We start from the raw sequence: 15,008 nt of genomic DNA on the forward strand, positions 1-15,008 counted from the left end.
GCGGTCCCGCTGGCCGTAGTGGATAACACGTGTAGAAGTCACTCACTTGCATCTCTTTTGCCTCGTACACAATTTGATTTTGATACAAAAGTTTCCTAAATAGAAAATAGATAATTTTTAAAAATTTTAATGCTAGGGCATTTGTTGTCATTAGAGAAAAATAAAATATATTTTTAAAAAAATATTAAATTTTTAAAAAATATCAGTTCTAAACAAATTAAAAAAATATATGATCCATTAAACTCTAGGGATAAATGGGTAAACTCTGGTGATTTATAACGTAAGAATATAGGTGTTATAAAATTTATTAACTATTATTAATTATAATCAAATTATAAATTTATAAAAATATTATAACAAAAGCGATTTATATAGTTAAATTATTTTTATTAAATATTATTTAAAATACGCTATACTTTTACCCGTTTTAATTTACTAAACTAAGAAGTATGCGGGTAGTGATTTAAATCCTTATGCGTAAATTATATTCTATACTTTGTAAGAAGGTAAAGTTTAAAGTAATTTTCACCGTTTTTAGGGGTGTCTGGAATTTGGGTGATTAACCAAAACAAAATTGTCCGCAATCCGCATAGTCAGCCTGCTACGGGCTTGAATGTCAAAGGTTCTTGGAGCTGCCGAAATTACCGGCCCGCAGGCTGCCAAATTTATCGTTTCCTTCACAGACGCTTTTTCTTCAATTCCTTCTCTGGGGCCCTTCGGTACCTGAACAGCCTTCTCCTTCACAGCTCTCAACGAACCAAAAATTACATGGAAACAATTATAGGAGTAAGAAAACCTTTTAATCGATGAAAAATAATTCTGCTGATTGAACACCAAAAGATTCATCTCACGATGTTCGCAAAACGCCTTTTTAACAAGGCCTCAGGCCATCAGGTTACGTAATCTCGATCTCTCTCTCTTTCTTACCATATATAGCTTTTTGTTCGTTTCTTATGGATTTTCGATTCTTTCTCTACTATGAGCTATGCACAGTTTTCTGTTTTGATTTGGGTTTTTGTTGTGAGGGGTAATTTTTGTTTAAGTTGAATGGAGTTGGTGAGAAGTGATTGTTTGATGTGTAATTTCTTTTCCTTTTCTCTCATTTCTCTTCATTTGTCTCCCTCCCTTCAAGTTGAAAAGTTCGTAATTTCTATAGAAATAAACGTTATACATCAATTGCTGAAGACTGTTCTATAGCGAAAGAATGCTTGGCAGTGAGCTAAACATTTGTGTCTTTGGTGGGGTGGGGCTGTTGGTAGTTGAAAAGAAAGCATCGATAGGTGAGCTTGGGACTATCATAAAAATGTAGACGGAAGTCCACTCATAAGGTTGAGTTGCTAAATTTGTGTATATGAGCGTAAACTATGCCAGTTTGGATCGAGGTGCTACACTTATGTTTTTTCATTTCTAATTTGTAAAACGGTGTTGATGAAATGTTAAAAAACATATTTGAGTTTATCAAACATTTCTTCTGCAGTTTGACTCTGATGAATCTTTTATATTGGCTAATGTTGTTTCTTTATGCTATTTGCTTAACAACGAAATACTAATTTGTTTTTGTAACTTTTTGTTACTGGAAGTGGTTACTAATTGGAAGAGCAGAGTTAAGGAATTATTTTGGATGTCACAATTTTAAATGCAAAGGTGGCAAATATCCCTACACTTCTTGCTTTCACATCTCTTATTCAGAATGAGTTGGTCAGTCAGCTCTGCTTCACGACTCTTTGGATTAGGGCCTGTAATGATTCTTTCTGAACCTTTGGCTTGGATTTTCTAACCTTCAGCGTAATTCGATCAAAACAGCTTTGCAAATTGGTGGTTTTTGAAGTATCATCTACATTAGAGATAAGGAGTGTGTTTATCTTAGTAGATAACTTTGTAAGGCAAAAGATTATTATAAACTTGGACAGTAGAGAATGACAGAGATCTTTGTCATGGTGTCTAATTCTTATAGTTTCTCAAACCTCTAAGAATAAAAACCTACTTTTTGAATTCTCATGGATCAATTAGTCATGATGACAATAATATCTGTTGTGAAGATAGTTATTCTTACTCTGCATATGATCCTATCTTGAAAGTAGTTTCTAGATATGAAATAATTGCTAAATGAGTTTTTCTACTATATAAGGTGTTTAAGGTGTTTTTATTCAAAGAGAAGTTTGGGCGTTTTTGACACTTATCCTTGTTTAGATTTTCAAACAGAACTGATTCTCTCTGTAAATAAGGTTTCTTGAAAGCTAGCTATTCTCAAAGCAAATTGTCTATCTAAACAATCCCATATACCACTGAAATAAAAGATTTTAAGCTTCATAAAAATTTCCAACACAGAAGTGATATAGACCCAAAACATTAAATTTTTTTTGACAGAACATTTCCCAACTTGGTTGACTGACACCTAGTTTTGATGTCAGAAGACTACAGTGTTTGGTCTTGGTGATAAAATTCGATTTGTACTATGTACCTGATCCTATGTTTGATAGGCACATCTGGTGTTCTCAAGCATTGATGTAAGAAGCATACAAGCTAATCTTGGTGCTGTGGTTGGTCTTCAATCTGGTTTAACAGGGTTCAATTATTTGTTGAACTGGTGCATTGTCATAATACATAGGAAATAAATGTTTTTCTGTTAGCTTCAGTTTTTAATAGATATATATTTTTCTTTGTTATCACTCAAGTCTTATTGTAGATGTTTTATTGGGAAACATCCTCCCATCTCACACTCTCAATGTTATATGCTTTTTTATTTTTTGTTCTTCTGGATTTGTAGCTACTCTTTCCCTAAAGTGCTCGTTTTAATAAAATTTTCTCATCTTTATAAAAATATAAAAATGAAAAGCAGTAAGGCTCTACCTTACTGAATTGCACTAGTTGACCCAGCCAGCTTTCTGTTTGAACTGGTTAGCACTGCAAGCTTAGCTGGTTTTCAAAAGAAAACGGATTTCTCCATGAAAGTAGCTGACTGATCTGCTCGGTCTTTGAACACTATTTTCAAGAGATAGGCTTAAATTACATCATTGATAAGTTATAGACATCCCATGCCACCATTCCACCCAAAAGAAGGGGGAAAAAAAGTGATCCTTTGGACATGATCATGTAATTAATTTACCTTTTTTTTTTTTTTGAGAAAAGGTGCATTTTTATTAAAGTAGCCCAAAGGGGGGTTTTCACAATGAGAGAGTACTGAGAGACTCCTCCTTAGCAAGAGCATCAACAACATAATTGGTAGATCTACGGACATGTGTTTATTTACAAACAACAAGATGAGACAAATCCTGAATTTCAAAGAAGGTAGACCAATGATGCCGAGGAGGATATTTGACACCAAAGCACCGAGTAATGACATTACTAAAGTCCCTTTTAATGTGAGATGCCCTTGAAATTTGGTCCGAAAGATCCGAGTGCCTGAAGCTCAGCAGAGGTCCAGTCGAAAATACCAAGGGGGCCAACATCTGTCCCTAGAGTCTCCTCCAGGGCATTCCTGAAAACTCCCCCAAAGCCAGAGAGATTAGGATTATAAACCGAGGATTGTCAAATTTTAGTTTGATGCAGCCCAACTTGGTGGGAGTCCAAACAACCTGAGGAGGGGCTTTGACAGGTTGGGAGAAGGCAGCAAGCTGCACCCAATTACTTCTGAGCTGATTGCAAGGAATGTACTCAAATAACTCTAGGAAGGCAAGACAAGAGATAATAAGATTGAGAAGCTGGTCCGCCACCGTGTTCGGAGAGGAAGAAACTTGCTGGAATTGCTGCTTGTTCCTCTCATACCAAATACCCCAAGGAATGAGAGCAAGGGAAGCTTTGAGCATGATTTTTCCCAAGAAAGGAAGAGGAAGATCCATGCCTAGGCTGACTAGGCCACCAAGCGAGTTGGGGAAGCACAACAATATATCAAAGAGCTTGAAGAAGAAGTTCCACATTCGCTAAGAAAATCTGCAATGCATGAATAAATGATCTATTTTTCACCAATACAGCCACAAAAAGTAAGCAAGATGAGCAAGGAATGGGGGGACCCTCGACGGATGAGGTTGACTTTAATTAAGATTTTGTAGTGCAGCTCACTCAAAAGGAAGGCTTTGATTTTTATTTTTATTTTGGGGGGGGGGGAGGAGGAGGGGGTGTGCACGCAAAAAGAGACCAAGCAGAAGTGGCTAAAGGAACATTGTTGCTAGGCAACGTGGCAGATTATAGCAAGAAGCCACAAAGAACTTCCCATTTGGGTCGAGGCACCAGATTATCTTATCAGCACTGGTTTGCTTGATGTAGTTTTTTTTTTTTGAAAAATGGCGAACTTTTATTAAACCAAGAAACAGCTAAAAGCAAGCAAGTGGGATCCCAATTAATATTGCTTGATGTAATATTGATAAAGGAGGAGAGTAAGGTTGCTGAAATCAACAACTTGAACATCATTTAGCTCTCTCTGGAAGCAGGGACTCCAATTAATATTCTACATACTGTTATTGGAGATGAAACTAGCCAGCAGAGCATTCTAATTTCTGGCCAAATAATGAAGATAAGGGGAGGTGATCTTCAAGGGTTCATTGTGGAGCCATTTGTCAAGCCAAAATTGAATGCGATTACTACCACCAGCGCAGAGACAAATATTTTGGTCGAAGAGCTTGAAATTCTTGAATAAATATCCAACACGACTTGGTGAGAAGTGCCTGCTTTATGTGATGAATGGTTCTTGTGCCCAATCCACCATTCTTTTTAGGTTGGCTAACTTCGGCCTGTTTCACTAAATGGTGTTTGAGTCCTCTGGTAATCCCTTTCCTAAGAAAATTCTGCATAATTCTTTCAATGCTTTTCTCAACATGGAGGAATGAGAGAAAGTAGGAGGGTATGCCAAAAAGACTGGACTAGATCAAGGTAAGTTTGATAGCCTTCGAGAGAAATCTTCCCTTCCAAGTTGAAAGACGCACAATGAGCTTCTCAAGAGATTTTTGTTGAGCCAAACCCATGAATATGGAAGACCCAAATAAATACCTGGAAAAGAACCGGAACAAAGTTCCCAACAAGAAGCCAAAATCACTAGAGACAAATGATCCATGTTGAACCCATATAAAGTTGTTATATACCGATTTATTTTCTGCCCCAACATGATCTCAAAAATATGAAGAAGAGCCTTAATGCACCCAATTTGCTCCATAGGCCTCTCACCAAAGATGGTAGTGTCATCCACAAACTGGACAATGGGATTTTCTAGACTGCCATCTGCAAAGATTTGGGCTGATCCAGCTGAGATTTCTGGCTTATCGGAAGAGACTAGTGAGACCTTTAGTGACAATACTAAAGAGCATGGGGGATATTGGGTCCCCCTGCTTGAGACTCTTGGAACCACAAAAATATCCTCACACACTTCCATTAAGGAGAGAGTAATTTATTAAGGAGATATAGCTTTGCACTCAACCCCTCCATTTGTCACCGAATCCTGTGGCTTCCAACATACCATCTAAGTATTTTCTGCTGGCCCAGTCAAAAGTTTTTCGAAGTCTAATTTCTGCATAATATGCAACTTATTGCACCAATTGAAGCAATCAAGTACTTGGTTCACTTCCGTTGCTGCATTAAGAATGATCGGATTCTTCATGATGGAGCTCTGCACTTTACTTATGATGTAACAAAAAATGGTGTTGAGCCTTTTTGCTAAGATGTGAGTGATGATCTTTGTATGGACCAGCAATGAGGCTAATGGGTCGGAAATCAGCCATCTTTCAATGTTTTTCTTCTTAGGTAGAAAAGCAGTGAAGGTGGCACCCAAATTTTTGAAGGTTATCATTTATGAAAAAGTCAGCCATCATCTTTTTCCACATCCTCAGCAATAAAAATCCATGCCGCTCTGAAGAATTCTCTGTTGAACCCCTCTAGACTGGGTGCCTAGTCTTGGGGCATCGTAGTGACTGCTACTTCAATTTTCTTTTTGATGAATGGTTACTCTAAGTCCAGACATTGGGAGCTAGACAACTTTAAGAGTGGAAGACCTTCAAGAAAAGGCTTGTTGGAGCATTCCTCCTTGTAGAGACCTACAAAGAAGCTCAAAATCTCATTAGTTATTGCTGATCTATCAAAAGTCAGCTCGTCTTCGATTTGAAGCAAGTTGATTCTATTAGATTGACGCATAGTAGAAGCAATGGACTAGAAGAAATGGGTGTTGCATCTCCTTCTTTCAGCCATTTCTATCACTCTCTTTGCTTCCATTTAATTCGGTCATTATTAAGCATATTTTGAAGAGAATTTGAAGCTACAATGTGGTTGCAAAATTTGGACAACGTGAAGGGTCTACCTTCTTCAGGGTTGTCTGGAGCATCAAGTTGTAGCCGCAAATCTTGAACCTGAGTCAAGAGAGAGGTGTGTTTGATCTTGGACCATTATCTGAGTTTAGCCTTTAGGTGCTTAAGCTTTAGAGCTACAATGCCACTAGTGGGACCAGCAATCTCATAGTCTTTCCACCAGGATTCCATAAGGCAATAGCAACTCTTATACTCTTGCCAACGATTCTCAAACCAGAATGTCTTATGACCCTAGGAGCTTGATTTCGTATCAAGAAGGATTGGCCAGTGGTCCGAGATTGCCTTTCCTAGCACTGCGATAGAAGAATCGACATGAAATTTGGAGCCAAGACTCAAAATCAAGAAAGTGGTCAAGCTTGGAGAGAACAAGAATTCTTTGCATGTTGTTCCATGTGAAGGTCTTCCTAGAGGTGGGGATTTCCACAAATCATATGCGCCGAAGAAATCTCAGAATCCGCACATGGAGGAAGTAATACAGAGGGCAGGAGGAGACTTCTTGTTGCAAAAACGGATGGCATTAAAGTCCTCGACGAGAAGCCATGGCAGATTCCAAGAATCAAGGGCATTAGCGAGCTCCTCGGACAGCTCAGGTCGGCATCTATAGCTACTCAGACCATACACCAAGTCACCAAGAGATGCCAGCTGCCTCGTCCATGAATTTGATAGTAAGAGAGAATTCATTTATGATTACTGTCGAACTGTCAAGCAGATATAACACCACCCTATCCCAAATCACTAGGATGCCTCCAGCTGACCCAATTGCTTCCAAAGCAATCCAGGCAGGCTAGGGATGTGCTAAAGATCCCTCAAAATTGCCTCAAATATCACACATGTTTTGGTATGCTGAAGGATGATCAATTGGGCCTTCCGCTTCTCCAAGGCAGCTATGATAGCAAATCCTAGTTTAGATTTGCCAACTCCTCTGATATTCCAGGAGACAATAATTATTTCTGACCCTTCTTTTTTGTTGTCACTCTTTTCTTGGACACTTTTTTGCTCATGGAAGCATTAAAGTTTTCCTCAAAGTCAGCCATCTTGGCCCAAGTATCCTTGTCATAAAGCTCTTTTTTTGGTTCATTATGGATTCAGGAAGAGAGCCAGACTGAGATGCTGAAGTTTTCGAAGTGACTTCGCTGGTGGAGCAGTCTTCCGGTCTCACATTATTAGGCAAACCACTAACTACCTGCTCATGTTGGAGAAAATCAAAGTTGTCTGCTTTAGTTTCACCCCACTCTTCATTGCAGATGCTGGTAGCAGATAATTACTTAAATTTGGCACGCTTGGCAGAGTCATTCTTTGGGGAAGAGAAATTTTTTCAAGGAAGAGCAGTCGCTGTTGGAAGGTGAGAAGGCCATGATTTGTCCAAGGTCTGTGGTGGGGGAGTGATTGGGCCGCAGGGAGTGAGAGTTGGCAGAGGTCTAATTGGAGATTGGTTTCATGGGCAGGAGGGGGTGTGTGTGGTGGGCTTAGGGGTTTGGCTGTCGGAGGGGGTATACTGTTTCTATTTCAGGTTCACTTGTGTGACTGTTAGTGCCACTAAAATATACTTAATTACAAGAAGACATGGAATAATTCTCTCCCTGCAAATTAGTGGAGAGAGGGGATGTCTGTCACCGATGAAAGAGTGGGGGATAGCTGTTGCTTCTAATGTCACTTGGGGAGTTGGGAGGTATGGGTTGGCATTGAGTTTGGCTGTCGGAGGGGGTATACTGTTTCTATTTCAGGTTCACTTGTGTGACTATTAGTGCCACTAAACTATACTTCATTACAAGAAGATTTGAAATAATTCTCTCCCCACAAATTAGTGAAGAGAGGGGATGTCCGTCACCGATGAAAGTGTGGGGGATATCTGTTGCTTCTGATGTAAGGACTTGGAGAGTTGTGTTTATGGTAAAATGCAGAAGCGTCCACTATTAAGAGTAATAGAGACCAGCATGTTGGTGGATACAGAACACATGTTGACACGTGTTTCTGGGCAATTTTATAGTTGCAGGGATGCCAGACTCATTAAAAACAATTGGGGTGCATTTTGGTGTCACCCTGGGTCTTTGGGGTTTAAGGACTACAGGGTTTGGGTAAAACTCTGGTAACAAAATTAGACTGGTGAATCTTTGTCTAGTCTTGGATGAAGCAGACTAGCAATTCCACAAACTTGACGGAGAAAAGGGTACATTTCTTTAGTTGCAGATGACCTATTAGAGAAGGATAAGATTGCTCCATTGTATGTCACTTGGATATGTATTCATTAGTTACTTTCATGGCAGACAGTCTAGTTACTCTAACATGTCTAGGTTCAGTGTATTTTGCAAGCCATTATGCTCCTCTAGAACTAATTCTTGTTCATATGAATTCTTGTGCATGAAATAGTCTGTGCAGCACTAGCATGGTTGCTGATATTGGCAACAGAAATGATGGAATCAGTTAAACTGGAGTTCTTTCATGGACTAGAGATCTTTTTTCAGTTACTTTTTGAATATTTTTGCTTGTTTGGTGTTTTGTCAAATTTGAACAATGAAAAAATGAGATTTTTTTTTTTTCTGTTCTTGAGATATATGAGTAGAAATGTTTTCAACATCATGAGGGTGTGGGAAGTGGTTTGAAGTTTGAGGCATTCTTTTGCCTGATCTGTTGGATTTAGTGACTTCTAACTTGCAATATCTACTAACTCCAAGCCTTCTTTGTTGTTATTTAATTCAGCATGACACACGCCAACCACACATTGCATCAGCAGATTTGGATCCACGAATGTCTGTCCATTATGGTATTCCATTCACATCTTCCACTTTGGCTTTTGATCCAGTCCAGCGGCTCTTGGCTATTGGGACACTGTGAGTTCATCAGCTATCTATGTTTTGTAATTGTACTGCATGTAGTAATTTTGGACTACAGTTAGCAATTGTTGTGGAAATGAATGAATGATTCACTAGTTGCATGCATGAGCCCTCCTCCATTCTGCTCCGTCCCAAGCTATATCACCAAGTACCTCCTTTACTTCTTTCTTGACCAGTTCTACCCCTGTTATTTTGTTTTTTTCTGTATCTTTCATGCAACTGATTGTTGCCAAGGTATTCCACATTTGTTGTCACAATGAGAGTTTATGGAGAAAAATTGTCATTAACAAATACTAGTGAGCTGACTCTCTCTGGCTCTCACCTGCCCATGCTCCTGATTGACCGGCCTTTGGAAGCACATATGTGAGCTTCAGCCACACCTTGATAATGACTTTACCATACACTTCCAAAGTGGAGACCACAGTTCCTGTGGTCGGACACCTGAGTGGGAGACCAGCATCTCGTGACCACTTTTCCACCATCTTCACATTGATCATAGATCAAGACATAACAGTGTAAAGTTCATATTATGTTGTAAGTGCTAGCTGCAATTAGGACCTAAATCTGTTTGAGTGCATTAAGAGAAAATGAAGTTATAGAAATATTTGACCTCTTGGCTTTACCTTATAACTGTTAGAAAATCTACTCAAGTGGTATTTTGGTCCTTTCACATCAGCAAATGTTTCTGAAGTCTAAATTATCTTATTCTACATGTTTAGTTAAGTCACTAGGTTTAGTTTCATGTATTTTGATTTTGTCCATTGGGAGATATAAGGGTTTAAATGTTTTAAGCATGTAAGGGTATTTTTGTACTTTGACTACTCTTCACTTAATAAATAGTAGAGGGGGTCGAGCATGACTCCCAATGAGACTCTTCTCAATATAGACATCTTCTCCTCTTCTTTTTCCTTCTCTCCTTCAATTTCTCTTTTCATACTCACTTATTTTACAATTTCACATGGTATCTGAGCAATGAATCACCTTTATTCTGTTTTTTTCAACTCCATTGAAGATTGCACCACCTTAGGAGGAGGTTTCTCGTGGTTTGTGCCCCAATAGGTCAACAAAAATCAAATTTTCTTCTCTCTTTCTATCAAAACCTTAGGTTTATTGGCCACTACTGCATTTAAGAGTAGTTATTGATGAGATAGAGTCCTGGAAGGACTTCTGATTTGGGGAAATTCCCCCTTTACCTGGTACACAGCCCAATACTGGGCTCCTTGACTACATCATCTCCTTGGAAGGTGACGTCAGCCTTAATTGCTGCTGATTTGTGATCTTTGAGTGTACAATTACTCTCTATTGGTGGAAATTGTCTCAATTTGGGTTCAATGCAGATTGCATAAAAACCCTAATTTTTGAGAAGTGGGCTCACCTACCTTTTGCATCTATCCTGTTGGTTGAAGTTATATTTGCTTAATCGGGCCTATTCGTGGTACATATGGCTGATTCTGGTGAGGTATATTCTTCGTCAAGGGAAGTTGTTGATTATGATGAGAAAGATACTATTGTTATCACTTCGGAAAAACTGAATGGGTAGAATTATCTTAGCTGGTCAAAATCTGTATGAATGTATTTAAAGGCCAAGAAAAAAATCAAGACATATCAGAGATGACCCTCCTGTATCTATGAATGATGATTGGGATGTAGAAGACTGTCAAGTTATGACATGGATTTTAAACGATGTTGATTCCAAATTAAGCAATCAAATCATAGATTGTGAAACTTTGAAAGAGGTGTGGGTGTTCCTCGAATCATTGTGTGCACAAGAGAGCAATCTATCTCGAGTGTATGAGTTATATACAAATTTCTTTGGTTTGAAGAGAGGTTACAAAGTATTACAGTCAATTTTTAGGGGTATGGCAAGAGATAAATTTCTATCATCCCTTCACTATTGATGAAAGAGAATTAAGAAAGCAGCAGAACCAGTTGCTGGTTGCTAAATTTCTTGATGACCTGGGTTTGAATTCGATGGAGTAAAGGCACAATTATTTGCTTCTAATGATGTGCCTACTTTATCTACTACATTCAACAAAATTATGCATGCAGAAACTATTATTGTACCCGGGGTGCAGAAGGAGTTCAGATGGTGGATGCCTCTACACTTAATACTTCTAGTTTTACAAAATCTTCTAAAGGTCGTAACAATATCAGTAGAGGCAAAGGTAGAGATTAACCTGGTCGAGGTCGAGGTGATGGAAAATCTGGGAGGCGAGGTAATCCTTGTGGTTGATTTAACCACTTCTAGATAAGTGCTGGATCAAGTTTAGTAAATCAACGTAGGCAAACTTGATTATTTATGATAGCCGGGAGACTCCTACTAAGGTGGTAAGCACGGGTATACCAGGGTCATCTGATGAAATGCACCAACTACTACAACAACAACAACAACAACTAGTACAATGTATGACTTCGCTCTCAGTTGCTTCTTCCTTAGCATCTATGGCTTAGACTTCCACTCCAACTTCACGTTGGCTAGTTCAGGTATGTCTGCTCTTCACGTGTGTCCATCGTCCACCTGGGTTCTTGACTCAGGAGCTATTGCCCCTATGTGTCATCTTATTTTTCGAATTTAGAAGAGTCATCTGATATTAAGCATGTTACCTTGGCTGATAGTTTTGGGTCATCAATTCAAGGAGTCGGTATAGTTGCCCCTACATCATTCAGATCTCCTATTTTGTCTTATTTGTTCCCAAGTTTCCTCTTAGTCTGTTGTCAGTTAGTTAGTTAACAAAATTAATAAATTGTTCATATTGTTCATTAAAGAGTTATCCTACCCATTGTGTTTTTCAGGATCTCGTGACGAAGAGGATGATTGGTTTCACGCCTAAGAGGGGTGGAATGTATTACTTGGAGAGTCACTCACTCGATAATACACTATATGCTTTACACTTTGCAATCTCACCTCTACAGTGACATTTATGGTTAAGTCATCTCTCTCCGGCAAGATTGGTTTAACTGTTTCCTACAGTTCCTTCCAGTCTTTCATTTCGGTGTGAGTTGTGTTAGTTGGGCAAGCATCACTGGACAATATTTCTTGTATCTCATCACAGGAGTAGTCAGTTGTTTGACATTGTTCATTCTGATGTTTGGGGTCTTTGTCCTGGGACTACTTTATTTGGTTATAAGTATTTTCTTTCGTTCTTTAATGATTTCAATATATGTACTTGAGCGTATCTCCTTTAGGAGAAATCTAAGGTGTTTGATGTATTTCAAAACTTTTATGAAATAAAAATCAGTTTGCCACTTCTATTTGTGTACTTCGTACTAATAATAGGCTGGAATCGATGAATTAGGAATTTGATATCTTTTCTCAAAGTCAAGGGCTTGTTCATCAGTCATCTTGTGTGTTTACTCCATAACAAAGTGGAGTAGCTGAGTGTAAAAATCTCCATCTATTGGAAGTGGCATGTACCATGTTATTTCATATAAACGTACCCAAGTCTTATTGGGGTGATGCGGTCCTTCCTACGTGTTTTCTCATCAACAAGATGCCTTCTTCTTTTCTTAGGGGTAAAATACGTATATAACTTTTACTGCCTTTTGTTCCATTATTTCCTTTATCTTCACGTGTACTCGGATGCTTTTGTTTTACACGTGTTTGGTCCATTTAGAGATAAATTGTCACCTTGTGCAGTAAAGTGTATTTTCCTGGGATATTCTCGTACACTGAAGGGATAAAAATGATTTTGTCCTTCTACGATGAAAGCATTTGTATATGTTGATGCAACATCTTTAGAGGGTAGTCCCTTCTTTGCATCCTCCACTATAGATGTGGTTCCTTCTTGTACTACAGGTATAGAGTTAGTTATTCATACACCTGTGGACGATGGTCCTTGACCTTAACCTAGTGTTATTGTTGAGAAACCACTGCAGGTATACCATCGGCGATGGGTGCCCTCACCTCCGACTATAGTTCCTTCTCTTACATCAGATAAAAAAATCACTTCGTCTACAAGTCTTGAAGTATGTAATTTATATCTTCCTATTGCTCTTCAGAAGGGCTTTCAAAAAGGTACTTGTCATCCATTGTCAAATTTTGTTTCGTTTGATTGTTGTCTGACTAGTACAAAAAGGTTGCATTGTCTTTATCATCTTGCACTATTCCTTCTTTAGTGTAGGCTGCTCTCTTCTCTCCACATTGGAAGCAAGCTATGGATGCTGAGATGGAAACACTGTTTGATAAGGGGACTTGGTGGTTGCGTGATCTGCCCTCAAGTGCTACTGTTGTTGGATGTAGATGGTTGTATATGGTGAAATATAAGGATGATGGATCTACGGAGAGGTACAAGGCTAGACTGGTAGTCAAAGGCTACACAAACCTATGGAATTGATGTTTTTGAGATGTTTTCTTCGGTTGCCAGATTGTCCTTTGTCTGATTTTGGTTTTCTATAGTTGATACCAGGGGTGGTCATTGTGTCAATTTGATATAAAAAATGCTTTGTTGTATAGTTATTTGGAAGAGTAAGTGTATATGAAGCAACCTCTTGGGTATGTTAATAAAATTTGCAGACTCAAGAAAGTAATATATGATCTCAAATGGAGTCCACATGCATGATTTGAGAAATTCAGCCAAGTTGTCATATCCATTGGATTTTCTAGGAGTCATTGTGTTCGTTCATTTTTTGTCCTGAAGCTGTCATCCTTTATTGTGGTGTTATTAGTATATGTGGATGATATCATATTGTCTGGCAGTGATGTGATAGGTATTGAGGAAGTAAAGACACATTTGGTGAACATTTTCAAACTAAAGATTTTGGTTCCCTGAAATATTTTCTGGGGATTGAAGTGGCAAGAAGCAAGGCAGGTTTTGTGTTGACATAGAGGAAGTATGTCACAAATATGTTGCAAGTGTATGGATTATTGGGTGCCAAGCCTCTTGAAACTCCAATGGAAACTGAACTTGATCTTTATGATGATCAGAGTATTGAACTCAATGATAAGACGATATATCACCGTCTAGTTGGCAAACTCATATATGCTACTATTACTCGCCCTGACATCTCTTTTGTTGTCAGTGTAGTTAGTCAATTCATGGAATAACCATGCAAAATCCATCTGGAAACTGCACAAGGAATCTTGAGATATTTGAAAAGGTCATTTGGAAAGGTCTCTTCTTAAAGCCTCATAATCAGTTGTAGAGGTCGTGGGCAAGACTCCTCTACTAACATGTCAGGTATGAAGTCCTTGTTTCAATCAATTAATCCTTCACAGTCCTATTGTCATGTGGTTTTGGCTGATGTTTCTTCTTCCCCAATTTAGGGGGAGGGTACTGTTCAACCCACTTCTAAAATGTCATTGGATTTAGTTTTGTTTGTTCCTAATTTTTCTATTAATTTACTTTCTGGTCAGTCACATTATTAACTCTCTCAATTGTTCAATAACATTCTCTCCTACATCATGTGTATTTCAGGACTTGCAAACGAAGAAGATGATTGGTTTAGGACATGAGAAAGACAGGTTTTACGTGTTGGATGGTGTATCAACTTCGACAATTATGGCGCTTACTACAAAAGACGCTCCATTTTTGTGGCACATGAGGTTGGGGCACCATCACCAGCAAAACTCCGTCAGTCCTTTTTGTCTTTACCTGTTGATGTTTCCTTTGAATGTGAGTCTTGTCAACTCGGAAAATATCATAAATCTAGTTTCCCAGTTAGTTCTTGTCATAATTCATGCCTGTTTTAGTTAATTCATTCTGATGTATGGGGTCCATGTAGAGTCCTTAGTCCATTTAGCTTTAAGTACTTTGCGTCTTTTATTTATGATTTCAGTCGGCTTATCTGGTTATATCTTTTACGGGGAAAATCTGTGGTCTGGTATTTGTGAAGTTTTTAATGAAATAAAAATTCAGTTTGATGCACGTGTTAGTATCTTTTGTGTTGATAA

The 15,008-nt window shown here is 38.5% G+C and overlaps 1 protein-coding gene across 1 annotated transcript in view; it reads left to right on the top strand.

The window, feature by feature from the left end:
* The first annotated feature begins 652 nt into the window (after positions 1-652).
* Positions 653-15,008, top strand: part of LOC137942437 (lethal(2) giant larvae protein homolog SRO77) — a 36,144-nt gene continuing 21,788 nt past the window's right edge. The window contains exons 1-2 of the mRNA XM_068788074.1: positions 653-894; positions 8,985-9,115. Of these exons, the coding sequence (XP_068644175.1) occupies positions 853-894; positions 8,985-9,115 (173 nt within the window). The 5' untranslated portion in view covers positions 653-852. The remainder of the gene's footprint in view (positions 895-8,984; positions 9,116-15,008) is intronic.

This window comes from Aristolochia californica, unplaced genomic scaffold, assembly GCF_029961685.1.
Source record: "Aristolochia californica isolate CCGP_79_NKW_82.1479 unplaced genomic scaffold, dmAriCali1.0.hap1 SCAF_10, whole genome shotgun sequence".
NCBI classification, from domain to species: domain Eukaryota; kingdom Viridiplantae; phylum Streptophyta; class Magnoliopsida; order Piperales; family Aristolochiaceae; genus Aristolochia; species Aristolochia californica.